The sequence below is a fragment of the Xenopus laevis genome, chromosome 1L (assembly GCF_017654675.1).
Source record: "Xenopus laevis strain J_2021 chromosome 1L, Xenopus_laevis_v10.1, whole genome shotgun sequence".
Lineage (NCBI taxonomy): Eukaryota > Metazoa > Chordata > Amphibia > Anura > Pipidae > Xenopus > Xenopus laevis.
Genome location: NC_054371.1, coordinates 123660312 through 123684465, shown reverse-complemented (window position 1 = coordinate 123684465; position 24154 = coordinate 123660312). Strand labels below are relative to the sequence as shown.

At 39.4% G+C, this 24154-nt stretch overlaps 1 protein-coding gene across 1 annotated transcript; it reads right to left on the bottom strand.

Annotated features, from left to right (window-relative positions):
- Window positions 1-593: 593 nt before the first annotated feature.
- gna11.L (guanine nucleotide binding protein (G protein), alpha 11 (Gq class) L homeolog) lies at window positions 594-23070 on the bottom strand. The gene is made up of 7 exons (NM_001096736.1): window positions 22901-23070; window positions 15779-15963; window positions 13374-13528; window positions 11271-11399; window positions 4585-4714; window positions 1465-1618; window positions 594-809 (listed from the first exon to the last, which is right to left on the bottom strand). The coding sequence occupies exons 1-7, from the start codon at window positions 23034-23036 to the stop codon at window positions 619-621; spliced, it is 1080 nt and encodes a 359-aa protein (NP_001090205.1). The 5' UTR covers window positions 23037-23070; the 3' UTR covers window positions 594-618.
- Between the last annotated feature and the right edge of the window lie 1084 nt (window positions 23071-24154).

The window sequence follows — 24154 nt, the reverse complement described above, 5'->3', positions numbered from 1 at the left end:
GGGTCACTGCCCTTCAAAATTACAATATGGAAGGAAGCCACTTCGGATGGGAATAAGAGGTGGAACCAGAAAGCCCAGAAAAGATATGAGCAATAGACATATCTAATCCATCATCCCTAAAAAGATGTATAGCCCTATCGTTCATAGAATCTGTTAAAACATGCAATGCTGCTTAATGACATAAAACCAAACATCATGAAATGAAAGGAGGATTCTGTAAAGGAGAACTCATGCATCCACTTAAGAGGAGGGGTTTTATGAATAAAAACTAGAGAAGATGGCTGTAGGGTGAGCAAGCAGGCTCCCTGCTCTATTCCCCTTCTTACTGTTTTAATACAAGAATAATTCAGAGGATATTTGAAATATAAACCCATGATTTTCAACAACTTATCAAAGGAATATGGAGCAGCAATAAGCTGCACCTTTACTAATTTGGCAAAAATCATCCCATTTAGAAACAAAATAAAATTATAATAATAAAAAAAAAAAAAAGATAAAAACAAAAGCAAGACTGAAGCCTCCTCCCCTTCGCTCACACCAGTGCTTTGCTTTCTGGTGATGGGGCTGACCCCAGCTTTCTAATGAAGAGGAGGAGGTTGAGGGAAGGTGGGTGCTTGGTTACACCAGGTTGTACTCTTTAAGGTTGTGCTGTAGTATGGTGTCTTTGACAGCAGCGAAGACAAAGCGTATGTTCTCGGTATCTGTGGCACACGTGAAGTGCGAATAGATGATCTTGTCACTGTCAGGATTCAGGTCCACAAACATCTTCAAAATGAACTCACGTGCTGTTGCAGCATCCCTTTGAGGGCCTTAAAAAAAAAAAAAAAAAGTTCAATGAGAGGTTTTAAGTAAAGAACCACAGATATCAATGTATCTATTTAGAATAATAAATGTAGCATTAGTGTGTAAAATAATTAATACTTATGGACAGATTTATCAAAGGTCGAAATTATGTGAATTTTTTTTTTTACTCTAATAAATTTAAATATACTCACAACTCGAATGGGAGGCTAAGAAAAAATTTGAATGTCTAACATTCGATCGAATAGTCCCAAACCGAAAATTCGAATTGAATTTGAATCTAATTAGAACCGACTTTTCGTCCGATAAAAACCTTGAATGTCAGGAAGGCAATTAACAGATTCAATTGGTTCAACGGACTTTTGCCATTGACTTGTAAACGAACTCGTCAGGTTTTAGGTGGCAAATATTCAAATTAGAACAGTTTTCATGGCCGAGGTGTGATAAATCTCACATTCAAATTTACAATGGAATTTGGGGATTAGCGTTCAAATGTGTGAATTTTGCCACATAAGAATTTGAAAATCCATATTCATATTTGAATTTACTATTCGACCCTTAATAAATCTGCCCCTTAGCCTTAGATAGTTGCTCACTTATCCCCTGACAGCCTCTTCTATTTCTTGGTTTTTTTTGTATGGTATCTCACAAGACAGGACTTACCATCAAATTCAGGAAAATAGTCTACGAGGTGGGAATACATGATCTTATCTTCCAACAAATCCTTCTTATTTAGGAACAGAATGACCGAAGAATTTTGGAACCACGGGTAAGTGATTATGGTCCTGAACAGTGCCTTACTCTCCTCCATCCGATTCTAAAAGAAAAAAGTACATGCTAATCATACTAGCAACAAAGAAAAAAATGGACAGAGCAAATTCTAATTTGTGACTTGGTATGTTGAACAACAGAAAATAGAAGGTTATCTGACATTTCGGAAAAAATGGTTTGAAAAAAGTCAGGGTTACAAATCACATTTATGTATTACTGTACAAATGTTACACTTGAACTAAACCTAGTCTGGTCAGTCTTTACCTAAAAATACATATTAAAAGTAACATCAGTTATCAAATCTTCCTTAACACAAATATCAGAACATCTTAAAACTCCAGCGCCTTTATTGAAAGAGCCACATTAAAATTCAAGATACTCCACTAAATGTGCACGAGGAAGCTTGATTAACGAGTGAACCACATAGTGCTCCTGTAATGTTATTGTTTAATATCCGCTTCGAACCTTCGGAAGTAAGTCCCTGACATTAATGGTTGCAGTGTGTTGGAATCAGGTGGTGGAAAAATTGAAAAACCCCAGCTACTTCTGCTGCTGGAACATGATAATTAGAAGTGATGTCAGGGGTCCAGGTCCAGTGTTTCTTTGGAATCCAGCATTCAAGAACTTCAAGCAAAGAGTGTCATTTGAAAGAATGTACCATGTGGTGAGCTCTAAAGGACTGGTATTCCACATGTAGCTGCAGTGCTGAGGGTTTTCCCTTGACTCACATTTGAGCAATATACCATTTTAAATTCACTGCAGCTGAACGGTCTGCAAACAGTGTGTTGAACTACCACATGAAAGTGAAGTATCTTACAATTTAAGGTGATATTTATAATATTAAAGGGGGTTGTTCAACTTCCAACACTTTTTTTCAGTTCAGTTGGTTTCAGATAGCTCATCAGTAATAGAAAATAGAAAGTTATTGTAAAAAGTATTTGTGTGTAACTGCTTTTCTAATATAGAAGTTTAAAGGATGATTTTTTCACCTTCTTAATCAGCTGGGGTGGGGGGTCAATGACCCTTTAAATTTCTTATCTTTGGCCCTGCTGAGCAGAATCCGAGTTTCATTAAAGGCAGCTGTTAGAATTGATACAATAGATGCTACTGAAAAACGTATCAACTATATGTTGCAAAATTGTAACAGTTTGGAGTCTGTACTAGTGAGGTGCAGGTCGGGTTTTTTCCCCGACCTACACCCGCCCATACTCACTGCACCCACCTTCCTTTTAAAGACCCATGCCAACCCGCCTCGGGTGGGGTGAGCAGCTATGAAGTTATAAAGCCAGAAACTGGCAGTTAAAGGTGGCAGGAGAAGAGCTCGACCTGCACCCGCCCACGAAGAGGAGTGCGAGGTCGGCCCAAACCCGCCCAACCCCCGGGTCCCACGGGTATCAGGCCGGCCCACACATCCCTAGTCTGCCGCTGAATTAGTGAGCTGCAAGATTAAAACACCAAAGACAGGGACATCAAACGTTACACTTACATTTTGGAAAAACAGTAAAAAATAAAAAATGTAAAGAAACTGAAAAAGTGTCTATATTTCAGGGTAACTATCTGAAAACAATTGAACTGAAAAAAGTGTTTGGAAGGTGAACAGACTTATAAAAAGCTTTTATATACAATTTAATATATTAGCCTCGTAAGCCAAGACTGAATGGGACTTTAAAAAGTGCAGCCCAATAAATAAATATACTTGATGTGTTACCCCCAACCTCTTATCAGTGCATACTTAGTGCAAAATTCCTTTAGGTGGCAGCATACCCCCCCCCCCCCTCTGACAACATTACTATGAACTATGGTTGAAAAGGGGCTATAATGCCCTTTTAATGATCAGTGGAAGGGGTTTTCCTTTAATGGGTCACTTCTTTGCACTCAGAATCTTTCCATAAGTGTGCGACAGTTTCCCTTTTCATTCGGAGTCTCATGGTGGATACAGGGTTTCCTAGAGTTTCCAGGGGCAGAGCTCTTGGATTCGTGCAGCGTGGCAGATCTCAAAAGCAGCCACAAGGTGTCGCTGTGGCCTATAAAAGCAGATTGCCATGTGCTCAGTCAGCCATTACTGCTGGAGGATTCTGCCGAGTTGTACTTCACTAAGGAGTAGTGAGTTCGGCTGCCACTATGTAGAGGCAGGAAGGCCTCTAAAGCTTGATCAACAGGTTCGGCAGCTCTGGATTTTCTAAACTGAATATGAAATACTCGCACTATATGTACAGTGCTGGGAGCTACAGTACAGCTATGGATTCAGCAACAGTGTGCTCGCGCTATAGACAGTGATGGGATGTCTGAACTATAATAAAAATAAGCTGTATATGTTTATGGAATGGATCATTGCTGTGGATGCCTGCTCCAGCTCTAGGTGAGTCTGCCAGCTCTGTGTGTGAGCCCTCGGGTGAGCGATACCAGGGGAGGGTGGAAAAGAGAGGATCTAGCATATTTCCATTTGAGACACAGGCTCAGTTTATGCCTGCCACGAGGGAACCAGTACCTAACCGGAGGGAAAGATATTTTTGGGCTGCTAGCGCTGCCTGGGACCAAGTGTGCTCATTGGGGATAAGGGACTGAGACTTTGATCTGCCAATGAGTAGTGCGGGACTTTGCCTGGCATAGAGGGCCAGGAAATGGACTGGCACAGAATTCCCAGGGCAGTGGGTCATGCTAGTTAAATGCATATTGTATGATGTAAATGTGTTTTACTTACCCTTTAAATGACACTATCTTTCTATAAAGTTGTTGTTTTTATAAAAGTGTGCGTTGCATGTTATTCCTAATGGGGCCACCCGCAGGTGTATTCCCGGATCCCATTAGGTGGAGGCACTGCCAGAGAAGAAGAATTCCCAGTACCCTTGCACCTAGCAAAGGGGACTCAGGACCTGTAAGTCGGTAAATATTGTGATGTACCACCTTGGCACCAGGGGGGTGGCCAAAAATGGGTTACATATATAAAAAAAAATAGAAGTTAATAGAAAACATGTGTGAACAGCAAATGTGATTGAAAGAAGTGAAACGTACCTCATTGTCAGACTCAACAAGAACCTGGTCATATTCACTAAGGGCTACAAGGAACATGATGGAAGTGACATTCTCAAAGCAATGAATCCATTTCCTTCGTTCAGACCTCTGACCACCAACATCTACCATCCTAATAAGGAAAGGCATTATATTAAAAACCTTACGGTGTCAAAAAAAACAACAAAAAAAAACAAAAAATACCAGTCATTTGTTTTCTTTACAGCCTCTTGTGTAAACGATCTAAAGTGTGTTTATATATTCCCAAATTGAAATTAATTTCACGTAAGTATTACTGGTATGGGATCGGTTATCCAGAATGCTCAGGATGTGGTGTTTTCCGGCTCATGGATCTTTCTTTAATTTGGATCTTCATATCTAAAGTATACTAGAAAATCATGTAAAGGTTAAACAAACCCAATGGGATGGGTTTTGCTTCCAATAAGGATTAATTATATCTTAGTTTGGATCAAGTACAAGCTACTGTTATATTATTAAAGAGAAAACGGAAATCATTTTTAAAAAATCTGAATAAAATGTAGTCTATGGGAGACAGGCTTTCTGAAATTCTGAGTTTTCTGTATAACGGATCCCATACCTGCATATGTATGTATTAGTGGTGTGCGGGTTGAGAATTTCTCGACCCGCACCCCACCCTTACCCCGCCCGCATCCGACCCGGGCCCACTGCTCCCCTTTATTTATAGAACCGCCCGCCCCGCAGTGACGTTACAAAAGGGGTGGGGCAGGCGGAAGTCTGTAAATTCTGGCGCCTGAAGCACGCGGGCGGGGAGAGCAGGAGAAGAGCTCGACCCGCACCAGCCCCGCGCATTTTGTCCAAGGGTCGGCCCCAACCCGCGGGTCGGCCCACACATCACTAGTATGTATAACTTTATTTATAAAGTGCTATGGATACGCAGCACTCCGCAACTTTACAGAGTACAAAAGTACACACAGGGAGGACAAGCATAATCATAAATATTAAAGTGGACCCATCACCCAGACATAAAAATCTGTATAATAAAAGTCCTTTTCAAATTAAACATGAAACTCAAATTCTTTTTTTATTTTTTTATTAAAGCATTTATAGCGGTTGTAAACTGGTTTAAAAATCTCAGCTGTCAACAAATATTGCCTGCCCTTCCTCTATGCCTTAGGCATAGAGGCGGGGCAAGCAATTACTTTCACTTTCCATTCAGCTCTCCCCACATTCCCCCAGTTCTCTTAACCATTTAATTGTGTAGCCAGGGCATGAGGATGGACATCAGGCCCCCCCATTCTGGAGCACAAACAAGATTCTGAGATGATGCAAGGCTTGCCTTAATAACAATGTCCACAAAATGGCTCCTGCCTGCTTGTTATAATTCCCCATAGAAACAAGATTCAGATAATTTATACAGTGTAATTAAAGTTAATTTTGATTGACTAACATGATAAAATAAGATTTGGAATATTTTTTGTTGGGAGACCGGTCCCCTTTAAATAAGCAACAAACATAATTGCCATCATCAAGGTCTAAGGTACAGTTATTAAAAGGAATCACATGGTATTCCATTGTAAGATCACTATTATGCAAAGAAGAGATGACCTATGTACAAATAAAATGTATCCATTCCTCATAATCTGCAATACCTGGCTAGGCTCAGCATAAACTCAAAAGATAAGATTTAGGATGGTTTGCATATGGACACTGGCTTCTTTTTAGACTATCACAGAAACTGTATAGTTATTGTAGTCTTATTCTCTTTCCTATCTTAAAAGAGGTATAACAAAATTAGAAAAAGGAGGCAATAGAACAAAGTTCTTGAGGGTGAAGTCAAACATATTGAGTGTAAAGGAGTATATAAGAGGATAAGGATCTAGTTAATGCTACTTTATAGAGGGGGTATCCAACAATGTGAAGAAAGAAAGCAGGCATAGGTGATACAACATTGGCAAAAGAACTATAGCTGGCTGGAAAGTACGCTTGTTTCATGAGGCCACCATTGCAGTGGGCCAAGCCAAACTGATCCAATTGTTTGGCCTCAGGGAGCCCTAGGGTGATATACTGGAATTTTTAAACTTGCCCAAACAAATTATGGCCGGTTTGAGTGCAGACGCCATACATGGAACAATCAGCTTTTGACTTAGGTTGAGAGTGACAAAACAGCAGCTTCTGTTTTACAGAGGGGAGGACCTTTTATAGTATTTTACAGAGGGGTTTTGAGGGAAAGACAAAGTAGGAAGAGTGTGGAGTCTATTTTACAGAGGAGACAGTAGCTAAAGGGATGACACAAAGGGAGGAATTCACAAAAGTGGAGGAAGCGTTTTTTGGAGTAAAAGTGGTGTTAAAAATGGTGTAAATACAATCTCCATATTTACAGAACAGAAACGCCTTTTTTTTTTGGTGTGTAAATAAAAAAAAGAAAGACATTTTACAGACACTTTCTTCATTTCACCCCACTTTTAGGTGCAGCATGGAGGACTAATTAGTATATTCATGTGGATTAGCAGTCTATTGTCAGGGTAAAAGCCCTGTTTTCTGTATAACCAGATCTGAATTACAATAGGTTTATAAACAAGAGAAAAACAATATTTTATTTATAAAAGTAGTTTACAGTCAACAAAAAAAAGGTGACAAAAAGTGTTTTTACCTTACATTTGCATTATTTTGCTTACTTAATGAGACAATGTAAGCATTTTGAGAGAATATAGCTTTAAGATTTTTATTAAAAGGGGGATTTAAGTCTTTCTGGCAAATTTTAGTTTTTGTATTACCGTATATACTCGAGTATAAGCCGAGTTTTTCAGCCCCAAAAATATGCTGAAAAACTCTACCTCGGCTTATACTCGGGTCAAGCGCTAAAACGGTCGCCGGCGTCTAAGAATAGTCGCTGCCGTCCAAGAATAGTCTCCAAGAATATTCAACAGCATCCAAGAATATTCGCCGGCATCCAAAAACGAGAATCCGACACCTCCAATGGGACCAGAAACCCTCAATTTTTTGATTGAAACTTTGATTGAAACCAGAAGCTGCTGCATTTCTCACCCTAGGCTTATACTCGAGTCAATAAGCTTTCCCAGTTTTTGGAGGTAAAATTAGGTACCTCGGCTTATACTTGGGACGGCTTATACTCGAGTATATACGGTAGTACACAGCACACTCCCCATCATGCCCAGAGCTACAGAGCTGTTTGGCTGTGTTGGCTGCCACTTCAAGCAATGTCCCTTCTGTTTCCAGCATCCAACTTGGTGATCAGTGAGCAGGCCCATACACACTGGAAGATAAACTGGGATCTTGGGCTAAGATGGTGGCGTGGGCCACAGTTAAGTTGGTGCACGTAAAACTGATTGGGGAGGGGGGTGGATGATCTGTGCACTAGCATTAAAACTAAAAATTTGATAGGAGGTTTAAGTCCCAGTTTAACAGGAGACATCAAATAATGGATATAGCTCCTGTAGTGCTGCGTTCATCAACAGAGAAATTAACAAATTATTCGGTGGCAAAGCATTTGTTCCTCAAATTGGCTTTTAAAACAGGCAGGTAATCTCTTCTCTGAAAGGCACAAATCATTAGTACAAAGCAAAGGTACAGTGGACTGACGGGTTTAGGAAGAGCTCAAATTCAGGAAAATCTCTGTAAAATGTCAGTAAAATGTTGTGCGACAGACAAAAGCTGGAAACTCTTTGTTTAAAAGACAAATTCACAGAAGTGGAAACCGAGATTTGTGAATATGGTGGGCAGACAAATTTGGCTGCACTTTTATTTTCTCTATACATCACCACTTTTGTAATTTCCCCCAAAAGTGTTGCAGACTGGTTTCAACAGCAGGAGATAAACCATCAGTTTTAAGAAAGGAAGCAGAGCATGGAGGCAAATGCTTAGCGGGTTGACTGTTGAGCTAAGCGTGTGTTTTTTGGCCCTGTGACTGGAAGGTTTATTATGTAGATATTATATGCAGGCAAAGGCACCCATATGTCTAGAACAAACCATGTTATGGCAATAGGACCTTTTTTTTTTTTTTTATCAAATACTGTATTTCTCATGTTACTCAGATTATACTTTTTACCTTAAAAGGAGAAGGAAAGTCTTCTTGCACTTGGGGTGCCAAATGTTAGTCACCCCCAAGTGATTGTATTTACTTACCTAAAACCCCGGGCTGGTGCTCCTATCGGCAGAAAACTGCACCGGCCGGGGTTCTTCCAGCGAGCACCATGGAGCGATTTTTTTCCGGCTTCCTCTTTCTTCACTTGGCTGCGCATACACAGTAGAGCGAATAACCGAACTTTAACTAAAAAGTCGCCTATTTCATTCTATTGTGCATGCATCTGCCCCGGGAAATTTGAAGAAAGAGAAGCCAGAAGAGGATCGCTCCGTGGTGCTCACTGAAAGAACCCCGGGCCGGTGCAGTTTTCGGCGGATAGGAGCACTGGCCCAAGGTTTTAGGTAAGTAAATACAATCACTTGGGGGTGCCTAACATTTGGCACCCCCAAGTGCAAGAAGACTTTCCTTCTCCTTTAATTTTCTGCCAACGTGCCTATTTTCTTTCTAACATCTTTTATTTGCCCTGTTCCACGTCTGTTTTCATCGATATTTTTAGTGAACTTAAAAAACAAAAATAATGTTTGGCCAAAGTAGTTCTTCCTGGGCAATCATGGCAATGAAACATATTGGGTACAATTGTTCTTTTCAAAAACACTAAGGCTAATGGCTCAACCAAAATTTGCTCAGGCTGGCAGAAAAATACGACAATTAGTGTTTTGGGCCAATATCTGCCCAGTATGCACACTGTCTGACCATGGTGGGATTGTTTGGTTTTCTGCTGCCAGAGAAAACACCAAGAACCATTAGCTTCAATAAAAGAATATCTTTACAGGAAAACAAATGAGGATTTCCATCATCAAAACTTTTTACACAGTTTAGAACAGGATCACTTAAATACTATGCTACTATTTAACCGATTTAGATCATATTGAGAAATTAAAAGGATAAGGAAAATATTAATTTTGCTAGTTTCCCTGCACCTATTTTTAGGTAAACAAACAGTATTAATTGCATCTCCCTAAAGCTGGGGAAAATGTAGGCTCCTTAGACTGAACTATATGATCCTTGTGCGAGGGCCCCCAAGAAGTGTTTGAGACTATCAAATTCTGCCAAAGGAAAATGTGCAAAAAGAAAAGACCACACTACTGTATAGCTACACTTGCTAAAGTAGCAGCCATATTGTTATACCGCAATTGTACATTGTATATTTATTAGTATGTAAGATAACATATATAAATAAATGATGATGATGATTATTTTAGAATTTCACTTTGCAATTTCCAACAGATGTGTACATAAGGTGTCTCTTGAACCTGTTAATGCTGTAGTAATACAATGTGATGTTCAAACAAAGGCATTTAACTGGGCACAACCTGCCTTTAAAAAGCCTTTGGTTTGGAAACAAAACTTGTGGTTATGATCGCCTAACCCTATAAAATTGCAAAGGGCTCAAAATTACAGTTTTGCTAGCCTGCAGGCAAGACAGACTAAAGCTGGCCATAGATGTTAAGATTTTTAAAAGATCCAATCATCATCGTGAGACCACGATTATCTCGGAACGATCGTACGAATTGTCCAACTAAAAAGACCAATTTGCCAGGAAAACAAAGGGTAGCTGCCTGCTTGGCACTGCAAACATTGATAGATTGCACTGGGACCGACAAAGATTTTTTAACCTGGCCGATCAATTTCCTGACAGATGTTGGCCGAAAAATCGTAAGATGTTCGATCCATAGAAATAGCCGATCAAATCTGCGAGTTCAAGGCTTTCAGACCTACTAAACCGATAAAGCAAACTCAGGCTCTGAATTAACAAAATGTCCTCACAAATCCTGCCTCTTGCTCTGTCCTACTTTAAAAATAACATACTCTTGGTTCTGGGTCAGATGTACAGAAATGAAGAAGAGGGACTCACTTGGCAATTAGCCTGAATGCTGGTGACTGGCAGCAATTAGACTGCAGCTGCTAAAAGGTGCAATCCCAATGTGGAAAGAACAGAAGAAGCGGATGCAAATTCTTTGGAGTCAAATAATAAAAAAAAAAAAAAAAAAAAAAAAAAAAAAAAAACCATCCCACAATTTGCTCTGGTTTTCTAGAAAACACCTTTTTGCGGCTATCCATGCCAAACCAGTTCTAAAGAATTATCCCCTAGATTATCTGCTTGGACAAGAGACTTCCAGCAAATAGCATTTCTTTAACATCTAATTTGATGCTCAGACTATGTATAGCATGTTGAAGCTGCCTTTACTAGAATACCAAAGGCAAAAAAAAAAAAGATGCAAAAATGTTGAAGGAACAGTAACCTAAAATAAAAGTTTTAAAGTAATAAAAATATAATACACACGTTGCCCTGCACTGGTAAAACTGATCTGTTTGCTTCAGAAACACTACTATTGTTTATATAAAGAAGCTGCTGTGTAGCAATGGGGGCTGCCATTGCTGCACAGCAGCTTGTTTATATGAACTATAGTAGTGTTTCTGAAGCAAACAGATCAGTTTTACCAGTGCAGGGCAACAGTACATGATATTTTCATTACTTTTAAACACTTTCATTCCTTGGTGTTACGGTTTCTTTAACAATATCATTACAGAATGTTGCAAGATAATTTATGAGCATTTTTAGCCAAACTTTCTGTTGTATGATGTCCAGCAGTAACACACTCACCTGAAGATGATGTTCTCCAAATCAAAAGGGTACTCAATTATACCCGTAGTTGGCACTCTTACACGCAGCACATCTTGTTGCGTGGGCAGGTAGCCGGGTTTTGAAATCCGGTCCACATCTGTCAGGTAACTGGCAATAGAGAGAGAGAGAGAGAGAGAGAGAGAAAAACCATTGATAATGTGGCTGCAAATGTTATTTCTGACCAAGAGAGACCACCAACCCTTCATAAGCAACTTAGTTTTCAAGCTAAATTGGTCTGCTTTATAGACTACTCTTTGTATTTCTTCAGAAGTATCAGCACATAAACGAAATGTGTTCATTGCTTAGGTAACCATAGTAAGTTGCAAACACTGCTGCAGTCAGAATAAGTATGGACATCAAATACATAATTTAAATTGGTCAGAATGCAGATATGGGACCTGTTATCCAGAATGCTAGGGATCTGGAGTTTCCTAGGTAAAGTTCTGTTAAGTCTAGTAAAAAAATAATGGCTTTCTGGATAACTGATCCCATAACTGTAATGCTCTTATGTGTTCCACACAGACAATACCACTTTCCTCTAGAAAAACACAGCTAAACAAACCTGTGCAAAGGATGCTGTTTGAACATACTGAATAATGCCAACAATTCAACAGTGTCTTGATACTTACACAAACCTCTATAAATTGAAGAGTATCTTAGTGAATGTATCAAGTAATTGATTGCTGGACTGCAAGCATGACCCTATAAAGTAGATGTTTGCTGCAGTTTATTGTGAATGTGATTTACCGTTACCCTGACAGTCCAGTCCAACACTGAAGGTTTATAAAAGTCTGCTGCATTAGAAACATACCCCAGTTCACCAATTCAAAACCAGAACTCTACAGAAGGATATGCACTAAAGTGGAAAAAACGTTAAAATAGCTCAAGCTGAAAAGCAATGATTTATCTTTAGCACACATCTGAACTCAAGCAGCCATCAACTGCTGCTGCTGCAAAAAAAAAAAAAAAAAATAGAAAAACTTCCATAACAGGTAATAAAACCTAAGTTGTAGTACATATCAGCAATCCAAATTAGGTAAAGCCACTCCCAGAAATGTAAATTTGGCCACACATGTCCAAGCAGTTTGGACAGTTTCAACCATACTACCCAACCATCTGGGTACATATGACCAGTTATGAAGCCATTTAGACATATTATTCAGCATTTGAAGTGAAGAAGTTCTACCACTCTACTGCAAGGAAGAGGAGCAAAAAGTTCAGATAGTGTTTATGCACCTTTTCTACATAAGCCTAAATTTCCTCATGCCGAAAGGGGGGGGGGTATACAGTATGTTCCCTTTAACTGATGCCTGAAACATCTCCTGACAATTCTCTGCTCAGTCAAATTGCTCAGTGTAACAGTTAGGAGGACAGAATACATTATCAATAGTAGAAATCTTAAACAGAAAAAATTTAAAAAAAAAACTTTAAAACTGTACCATTACAGTATTTGCTTTTGTGTTGCCCAGGTCAAATATCCTAGCAAATAGAATTAATTTTCATTTGCAGGATGGAAAGAGCCAGAAAAGGAAGACTAGTAATCAAAATCTAATTAAAAAAAAGAAACCAAAAACCTCAAATAGCAAGACATCTTCCAAATGGTAATATATTTTGAAGAAAAAAAAAACATTATTAATATTTATTAATAATTTAACAGAAAAATACATAATATTTTGTTGCCGTAAAATGGAGTTGAAAGAATTGGATACGCATCTTTTTAGCATAAGCCTAAAAGACTGAGCCAATCTAGGAATAGAATGAAAGCAAACTTGCTGCATGAATGGCCATGGAAAGTTTCAGGCTAATACAGGAGCTCAGCACTGGGTATTTCAAAAGACCAATCTCCCACTAAAACAAGGATAAATTGGTGACTGAATACTATCTTCTTAGCACAGTTTATCCTATAAATAAACCTCTACAGGCCACACAGCATCAGGCAGCTACACAGTACTATTAATGAATTTATAACTGTTGCAGGCCTTTTACATTCATAAACGAATAGGGAATACCCATGTGCTAGGTACAATTAAGTGAGAACTTCTGATGTAAGTGTGCCCTTAAATATCCTTAATCGATACTTACTACTTGGTAGAATCTGACAGTTGGTACTCCCTCCTTCGATCATAGCACTCCTGGATCCCAGGGTCACTCCACAGGTTTTTGATTGCATTCACATATGGCTGTTCAAAGGTACATACTTTCTCTACATCCACTTCTCGCACAACTTGAGCATTGGCCTTGTTTTAACAATAAGAAAAAAAGCCTTATTCACTATATATTGAGGGTAAAATAATGGACATTAAGGAAATAAGTTCAATAACGGAGATATCTCACAATAATTTCCTAGATGTTATTGTGTATTGCATAAAGAACCACAATTATGCAATACATATAAATACTACAGTCAATGCCTGCCCCAGTGGACCTAATATGAAATGCTAACTCCAGTCCTGAAGCCTACAATGATCCCCATGCTCCTCTGATCAGATTGTTACTAAATGAAGGAGTTCATTCAGTGGATCTTTATTTAGTTTTGCAGATTTGGGAAAAGACTGTTCATCATGTTAAAATGTAGCGATGCAGTCCAAACAGGTTTCTGCCAAAAGACTGACTGCAGCCCAAAAGAGAACACGATTATGAAAGGGAAGTGAAAAATGCATTTACAAGGATCAACACGTGCCACTGCCTATGTTGGCTAGTTATACATCACTTATTCCCTCGTGCTAATAACGTGATTATAATCTGAATCCACCATCAACTATGTGAGAGAGTGAAGAATAGCTCTTCTACTGGAAAAAAAAGTACATATTGGTCTTCATATACTGTATGCTTTTCTTATGAGCTTTAGATCAAACCCTGCAATTCCAGTGTTTTAATAGAGTATGCAGGTCTGAAACACGTGGGGCAGTCTATACTGAACATGAGCATCTATTACCGACAGTTGAGCCTTGCAAGGATGGGCTGTGGTCTAAATATTCAATTCTACAAAACATTGTGTCATTGGCAACTACCAGTGTTTAGTCAAATATCTCCTTAGATTATCTAGTGCCATGGCAGGAAAAGACAGCTGTTTTTTCTATGATTTCCTCTACCCAGTTTGGATCACCACAGCCTTGCACAAAAGGTGCACGTTTTACACACTTTTTTTGTTCTTATTGTCAAAATTTTTAAAATTCCGATATATATGTTATTTGTTCATGTAATAATACAATTGGGTAAGATTATTTATACTGTAGAATAAAAAAAGCTATATCAGCCTATATCACCCTCTGTTCTGGCTTTGCATCTAAATTTGAATAAAGCTGGCCATAGACGCAAAGATCTGATCGTACGAATCGAGGATTCATACGATTTTCTGACCATGTGTGGAGAGTCCCAACGTTTTTCGTCCGGCGGAGATAGGACGTTTGGTCGATCGGACAGGTTAGAAAATTTCTGTCGGCTGCCGATATCTCTGCGTGTATTGCCGATCGTACGATTTTCAGTGGGAGACTGTCACTAGCTTTGGTTGGACATAGATATCGTACGATTGCTGTCAGGGGCAGAACATTGCTGATCTGTTCTTAAACTAATCTGACTGGTAAGACTTTGATCTGAATGGTTAGTGGCGGGTCGGGAGATGGGAAAGTCCGATCGTACGATGATTTGTACGATCGGATCTTTGCATCTATGGCCAGCTTAACACTGTGGTTTGCTTTTAGAAAGCAGTTGAACCATTGGCCCTACCTGACACCTCCCTCATTGTGTTGATTAAATAAACTGTTCAGTGTAATAAATAAAACTGGGTAAATAGATAGGCTGTGCAAAATCAAACTAAAACAAAAGCAAACTAACTGAACAGTTATATGCCATGTGCCCCCCCCCCCTTCAAGTCTCTGACAGATTAAAAACATTCAGATCAGTGGAGTAATGAAATGTGTTCTGGCTATTATATTAAACATTCATTCCCTGCAGCCTTTAAAGGCACATTTTTGGCTAACAGACTATATCAAAAACTTTTTTTAAAAAAAAAAATTGTACAGCCTATTTACCCAGTTTTATTTTTATACTGAACAGTTAAGAGACACAGGGGAAAAGATGAGGCCAGGTCCCTTAGAGATCAATGTGCAACCGCTCAGAATTAACATGCCTATAATTTTGGATAATTAGGCAGAATGTATGGCTCATGTGATGTGAGAAATCACCAGGGAAAGCTGACTGGACAATACATATTTCTGTACAGAGAGTATTAAGGGAAATATTGTTTATCATAATAAGAGACCAATCAATAAAATGGGTTATGGGTTAATTTTATGTTTTTTGTAATTGCTGTTATAATTAGCTCTGGGTTTCTGTGAGTTAAATGACTGCACTTCAAAGTGTAAGGAAAGTCTCCGGCACACTATAGGACCAAACAATGGCTGCAGCAGCCAAGCTAGAAAAAGCCAACAGAGGCTGCCCATTACAACTAAGACTTAACTCAAGTCATGCCCCATTTATCAACTCACCTTGTTCTGTTCATACTTGTAGAGAATTTTCAGTGTCTCCATGGCTCTTATCATAGACTGCATGGCAGTGAAGATATTCTGAAAAACTAACTTGGTGAATCCCTTCTTATCCTCTTCAGAATAACCAGAGCCATGGATAATCCTCATCTGCTTAATGAATGTGCTTTTTCCACTCTCTCCAGTACCTGTTTAACAGAAATAACATGTTTACCTTAATAGGTTATGAGAATCCTAAAAAAAAAAAAGGAAAAAAAACCAGGAAGCATGTAAACATGGCAAGGAAAAACGAACAATGTTAACTTAAATGTGAAGTCAATATGCAGGAGATAACATTAATCATTTCGAAAATTTGCATACAAAATACTATAATAGCAGAATAAAAAATAACCAAGTATTTACTTCCTGCCCACTGAATAAAATGCAAAGAAAACCAAATTCTGTTTGTTCTATGGAGATCACATGTTGCCTAGCAATATGTGGTCCAACCCACGGCACTAAAAGGGCTAATAATAATAATAATACAAATGACAATTTTGTAAGAACATTGTTAATTACAAATAGTAATAACAAAAGTAATCGACGGCATTGATAAGGAAACAAAAATTCTTCAAAGTCGCAATATTAATATTATCATAAATAGAATTATGAAAGCCGTTATTGTGATAACTATATAAGGCCGACTCTAACTGATTCTCATATCAACCCATATACAGGTATGGGACATGTTATCCAGAATGCTTGGTACCTCAGGTTTTTTGGATAATGGATCTTTCCATAATATGGATCTTCATAACTTAAGTCTACTAGAAAATCATGTAGATATTAAATAAACCAAATAGGCTGGTTTTGCTTCCAATAAGGATTAAATATACTTTAGTTTGGATCAAGTTTAAGGAAAACACAAAAAAAAAAAAATAGAATAAAAAAAAAAATAGAGGATCCGGAAGATATCGAACCAACAGAACATGTTATTATAACAGAAAAAAAGGAAATCATTTTTAATAAATTGAATTCTTTGGATAAAACGGGTTTATGGGAGACGGCATTTCCATAATTCAGAGCTTTCTGGATAACAGATTTCTGGATATTGGATCCCATACCTGTATTCATGTCCTGCAGAAATAACAGATGCCAACTGGACAATAAAACAGTAGTAGAACAAGCTATTGAAACTAATAAAACAGCAAGCAGTAGAAGTTGACTGATGGTTTTGAAGAGAACCCGCTTACACCAGCAAGGAACAAGTTGGTCATCAGAGAATGTTTAGTCCTTGTATGAAGTCTCCAAGAATAACTTTATTTCTCTCAAAAACTTAAAGGAAAATTAAACCCCCCCCCCTACAATTAAAATCCCCCATTCACCTCTCCACTGGCCCCTTCTCTGCTTTTTCCCTGTATAGTGTTCAGCAAGATCAAGTGTCCCATCCAGCCACACTGACCTAAATTTGCAGAGTAGCGCAGCAGAGCTCAGAGGCCCCATGTTCTGTTGGTTCGATATCTTCCGGATCCTCTATTTTTTTTTTTTTTTTTTTTTGTGCTTTCCGGCTCAAACTACGCACGCGCCAAAAGCTGAAGTGTCGGCTCTCAGTTCACAATGATTCCGAATGATCAGACATGGCGCCCCTGAGCTCCGCTGCACTTTTCTGCAAATGTAGGTCAGTGTGGCTGGATGGGACACATGTTCTTGCTGAACACTATGCTGGGAGGAAGTATTGAAGGGGGTATGTGGAGAAGGCAATTTAGCCTTTAGCTGTTGGGGGGTTTAATTCTCCTTTAAACAGTCATGTGAACTGGTCCATACCAGCAAAAGAGAATGAAGGAGATTGATGTAGCAGGGATCACCGAGAAGAAAATGGTGTTAAAATGGTGCCATACATATTGTTTGAAATGTGGCAAAAAAGGACAGTGTTCTCAACACTCCAAGTACTTTTTCATTTGTGTATTTAAAATACTTTAGGCTAAAGTCACACATGCCATCTTCTCCACTGGTGGAGAAAAACAGCAGTACTGCCAGAATCCGCCCAGACGTTAGTCACTTTTCAGACTTTTTTTTTTTTTTTTGGACAAAATCAACCCTGAGAAGTGGCAGAACTGGACACATTTCAGCTCAAAATACTTTTATGTTAGCAGCTCAATTTACCTGCTGGTTGATGGCCATCTATGTTATAAGAATTATTTAGGTTTTACACTAGGTATGGGATCCGTTATCCGGAAGCTCTTAATCCAGAAAGCTCCATAGTACGGAAAGGCCTTTTCCCCCCATAGACTCTATTTTATCGAAATAATCCAATTTTTTTTTTAAATGATTTCCTCTTTCTCTGTAATAATAAAACATTACCTTGTACTTGATCCCACCCAAGATATAATTAATCCTTATTGGAAGCAAAATCAGCCTATTGGGTTTGTTTTAATATTTACATGGTTTTCTAGTAGCCTTGGATCCAAATTACAGAAAGACCAGTTATCCGGAAAACCCCAGGTCCCAAGCATTTTGCATAATAGGTCCCATATCTGTACTATGGCTAATCGACAGAAATGCACTAAAACAATTAAATAAAAGGCATTATTGCAAAAGAGAAGACGTAGTCCCTGAGAACTCTCTGTTTTTACAATGTAATGCTGACTGAAGGAATGCGCACACCAGAGATAGTCAGGGAGTGGAGGAAACTATAAGCCAATAAGACTTTAATAGGGTGTCAGGGGCAGGTGCATCACCAATCCACTTAGAGCTTAAAGAGATCACCAGCTATTAGGTAATCCGGCCTGAGATAATAGGATTGACAGCGCCTGCAAAACAGCTCACAGAGGAAGCAAAATACCACAAAAGAGGTGAGGGGTGTGCTTCTGGCTGAGAATGAAAAATGAAAGTTTTGTGGTTACATATGATCACCAAGTGCTTCCTTGTTCAATGAAACCACGCAAACCAGACCAGACAAACATAAAGACACGTGACATGACCGAAGGACTTGTGGGCATCAAAGAAATGAAAAACTGAACAGCAATAAAGCAGTATGCTAAAGGCTCATAATGTTTTACTTTACGTGTAGTTTCCTTTGTATAGCAGCTGCTGCTTTAAAAATTATCTTAAAAGTAAATATTAAACTTTCCCATTTACATTCTAATTACTGTTTTTTTGGCCAAGAAAACCGATTTATCCAGATGATATAGGCAAACTGAGGTGTAAAATGCATGTAAAGTTTTACCAAGCCTTTAGCTTTCTCATTATGATCCTTGGAGCCCTACATGAAAATGTCAATTAACCATTCAGATACCGGAAATTAGACTGCCTTATAAGAGGAACTGCACTCTTAACCAAACTGGTCATTAGTGGGTAGGGTTGCCACCTTTTCTGGAAAAAAATACCAGCCTTCCTAGATATTTATCTTTTTTCCCTATTAATAACATTGGGACAAACCATAATTTTTAAAACACCGGCCCGGGTGGCAACACTTTTTGTGGGGTGTGATATAACTTTGTTACCTCCCACCCACAATGGTTGGTAGACACGTTGGCATCCCAAAACAGCTCCAAATTTTAGAAAAAAACTTGCAGGATCTGGTCATTTTATAAATTAAAGGTACACAAACTTAGTCTTTCTCCCTTTTTTTTATTTGGTCACCAGAATATGTTACTATTGCTTGAGAACAATATACAGCATTATTAGATAAGCAATGTAAATTAAGGGTACAGCCACACAAGGCTGGTTATATATAAATGCAGGCAGAGAAACAGTTGATTAGCATCTGCTCCTTCCTGGTTATCTGCAGGGATAGGCAAGGCATCAGCCTTTGTGCAGATATAAGTAACGGATTTTGGCACAGAAATACAGAACTGCATTTTTGCTCCAAAATAAGCTCCTTGTATCTGCACATAGGCTGACGCTATGCCCTTCAGTACACATACAGGAACGAGTGGATTATCTCTTTATACACAGCTCGAAAAAAGAGTCTCCTATGGCAGCAGCCTAAGAGTTGCACGCTTTTAAGAGGAACTGTATTTATAGGCAGTCACTAGATTTGTGTCAAAAAGGATCAATTTATTATTACCGTATATACTCGAGTATAAGCCGTCCCGAGTATAAGCCGAGGTACCTAATTTTACCTCCAAAAACTGGGAAAGCTTATTGACTCGAGTATAAGCCGAGGGTGAGAAATGCAGCAGCTTCTGGTAAGTTTCAATCAAAAAATTGAAAGTTTCTGCTCCCATTGGAGGTGCCGGCGTCTCGTTTTTGGATGCCGGCGACCATTCTTGGACGCCAGCGAATATTCTTGGAGACTATTCTTGGACGCCGGCGACTATTCTTGGATGCCGGCGACCGTTTTTGCGCTTGACCAGAGTATAAGCCGAGGTAGAGTTTTTCAGCATATTTTGGGGGCTGAAAAACTCGGCTTATACTCAGGAGATGCTTACTGCAGTAGTAACTTAAGCCTTTTGTTTTCTGGCCCCACCCCAATAAAACACTCCTGTGAAAAAAAAAAAAAAAAAAAAGCCAACATGACGGGGAAGGAAGTTTAAATTGAAATTAAAGGTAAAGAGATTAAATTAAAAGAAAAAGTACTCAGAAAAGCACTGAACAATTTTATATTTTGTTAAGATAGCTGGCTATACATGATAGTGATCCACATCTGGACCCGCACCCGACCCTAACCCGATGCATGCCTTCATTTATATGCCCACCCCCTTTGGGCCGGCGAGACCATATCAAAGAGAGGTAAAAGATGCGGGTGGGGTGTGCATAGACTAAAGTTCAGCCCTACCGCAAAGACAGTGTATTCAAGTCTGTCTGAACCTGCCCAGCCCACACATCGCTAATAAGTGACCTTTACGGTCTTCAGACGCCTATAGCCCCTGTAATGGTGGCCTGGGCTACAGCTGATGTACAGTCAGAGGATCCAGAGGATTCGTTATAGCTAATAACAGAAGCCAAGTTGTGTCAAGCTCTCCACACAAAATGTTTCAATTACTGTTGCATTGTTGCAAACAAATTAGTTTACAGATATTGTCCAAAATAGGAACTACAGTGAAACCTCAAATTCAAATCCCCTGATTTGAAGTATTTCCTCATTTAACATTTTGTTGATATCCCACGCCTAATACATTCAATTTTTTCTGGTTCACTGAAAAACATTAAATGGGGTTCAACTTTATAGCAAACAGCATGCCTGCTCAAGTCTAATATACCAAAATTGTAGAAGTAGAAACAGACCAAGAAGTAGAAACAGACCAGGAATCAGAAGTGTTTAAGTCTGCAATCACCCTTTATTGGGTTTTTCTCACTACAAGTTTCGGGAACCAGTCCCTTTTTCACACAACAAATTTTTTCAAAAGTATCCCACCATAACTTTTGATACAACACAACACAAACGCCTCCAAAGTAAATCAAACCTAAAGTGTAGGCAGTTGATAACAAGGATAAACAAGTACAGGTATGGGATCAAAGACACGGAAAGCTGTTATCCAGAAAACTCAGAATTATAGGAAGGCAGTATCCCAAAGACTTCATTTTATATTAAAAAAAATAAATAAACTCTCAGAGCATTGGTTCCCAAACTGCAGGGTTGGCCCAAAAAGAGAGGTGGCAACGAAATCATGACATTTAGGTAGAAGGGATCCTTACCCTGGATGTTTAAAATAAAATTCCTTTTAACTCTACACTAAAATTACACAAGATATTAAAAATGGTCACAGCAGACCACTATTAAATTACCGTATGACATGGTGTTAGCTGAAATCTGTGGAGGATGGGGCAGAGAGATGCACAATTAGGGTTTAATTTGAAGGTTATGGCAATTAGTTTTCATTTTCTTGTAATTTTGTTTATATATTTTGCAATATTTAATTTTATTTTAGTGCAGCTCTCGGGCTTGTTAGCTTAACTGCCATAAGATTGCGGAGGGTCGTTTACTTTTACATAAATTTTTAGCATGTTATAGAATGGGAAATTCCTAGCAACTTTGCAATTGGCCTTCATTATTTTTTTTCCCAAGTTTGAGTTATTTACCTCCCTCTAATCAGGTTTCAAATAGGGGTCTCTAAACCCAGCAGACATAATACAATTGCTCTGTGAGGTGTTTTTCTCATGGTTACATTTCATTCCTTTAAGTTTCTATTCAGGCCTCTCCCATTCATTCTCCCATTCACACCACTACTTGGTTGCTAGGCTAATTTAGACACTTGCAACCACATCATTTCTGAAATGCCAAGCTGGAGAGCTGCTGAACAAATATTACATAATTCAAAAGCCACATATAATAAAAATTAAATGCACCTTGTCTCACAATATAACTCTATAAATCATACTTATTTAAAAGTAAAGTGTCCCTTTAATTACCCTAGCAACCCGGCAGCAGTTTGGAAGTCAGACTGGAATATCAATCAAGAGGCCCTTACATAAGGATCAACAATTAAAAAATAAGAATGACAAAACTGAACCCCCGCAATGGATCTGTTTGGCTATCGAGGTCTGTGAAAATAATAACCAGAAATCTTTTTGAGTTACAGGCTGGGAACAGGAAACAGGAAGGCTAATAATTAAAAAAAAAAACCAACTGGCTAGGTCCTGCTACATCAAACTAAAAGTAAATATAAAATTAGCATGCCCTTTAGGCCCAAATATTTGGTTAGGCCTTTTGCACAGCTGCCCACGTAAATTAATAATGGCCTGACCAAATAGTTGAGCCCAAGAAGTCTGGAGAGCTCTGATCTAAACAGTAAAATGCATGACATTAAATTGCCATATCCACACAATATTTGCCTGCCCTGCCAGCAGCCACACCATGCACTCATCTGGCCGACCTCACCCACTTGTATGTACAAAGCATATATCTTCCCACCTGTGCTTTTCCGTGCGTTTCTACCTTAGCATCCCATGTACAAGCTGTGGCCCCAGAGATTACATGCCAACAGCATCACCATCCCCCTCCCCCCAAAATAAGCCATTCCGAGTGGGCCCCGCTATTGCTATTTGACATAAAGATGAAAGGAAACAAAGGTGTCCTTACACCTTCCCTCGCCCCAACCACTCCCCGCATTTGTCTGTCAATTCCCAGTTATTCCCACTGTGTTGCTGTCTCGCACCCACAACTTCTTGCTTAGCCCCTAGAAATGCTCACCAGTGCCCTACCTAGCAAAAGCAATTTGAGCTCCCGCCGAGAGTCTTTCTTGTCCCTCCTCAGCTGCTTCTCGATCTCCGCGTTGATTCTCTTGGATTCCTTTACCTCCTCGCTCAGGCAGCAGGCCATCGTTGAATCTAGAGTCATCCCTTCCCCCCGGCACCGTGGCCCGCACCGGGGGCCTCTCCCACCCGGGGGGGAGACACTCACTCGCTACCCCGGCCTCTGAGCCCCGTCACAGATCGTCTAGCATTCGTATGTGCTTAAAGAAGGGGGTCGGGTGCACAAATCTCCCCTCCCTGTTTAGCTGTGTCCGGGGATTCCGTTCCTTCAGCCCCCGGAGCCACCACAGCCTAACCCGGCTGCTCGAAAACAAACCTTGACGGGCGGCGCGATTGGCCAATCCGGTTCCGTATGTCACGCGGTAGCCGGCTGGGCGTGACCACTGATAAAGCAAGATTGGTTGCACAGTTCCCGTTGGAGGCCGGGGTGTGACCGCTAGGGATTGTGGGCAGGCGTAGGAAGGGAGCTGTCCTCCTATTGTTACCATGGAGACCGAGGCCTACCGCATCGACCTACCTGGAGCTTCTGAAGGGCCTTCTGCCATTAAAGCAGCCAGTGTATCTCTTCTCCTTTAGTAATATAAATACTTGGTATTGCATTTATAGGGAATATCCATATGCAGAAACGTCATATCATCTCTTTTTAGTTGATTTCAAATGGTGATAGGTTAATTTTGGTTGTGTTTATTAAAAGAAAGTCTAGAACAGAGCTTGAGGGCGAATTCAGAACAATCTCGTGTGTTGGCACAGATGCTAACTTTAGACAATGCTTTTCTTGCATGTGTTGTTGCTGCACTAGTGTTGCCACACAAGAAGTGTACTCTGGGGAAGAATGTGCTTAAATCTACCGTGTATCATGATGTTTCTTATAGGACAAGTTGCCAACTTAATAAGAGTTTGTCATGTATTTGAAGAAAATATACTGTTACCCTGATCTGGTAAAAAAAAAAAAAAGCAATTCTACAGTTTATAAACCAATTTATTTAGCCATGGTTTCAGCCACTCAAGGTGAATTAGGCTATAGGTAGGGTTGACATCTGAAAAGAATTATCCCAGGCCAATAGGGTTGCCACCTGGCCGGTATTTTACCTGCCTGGCCGGTAAAAATGATGGTTGATACCAATGTTATTAATAGTGAAAAAAAGATAAATATATAGGAAGGTCGGTATTTTTTTTTGGAAAAGGTGGCAACCCTACAGGACA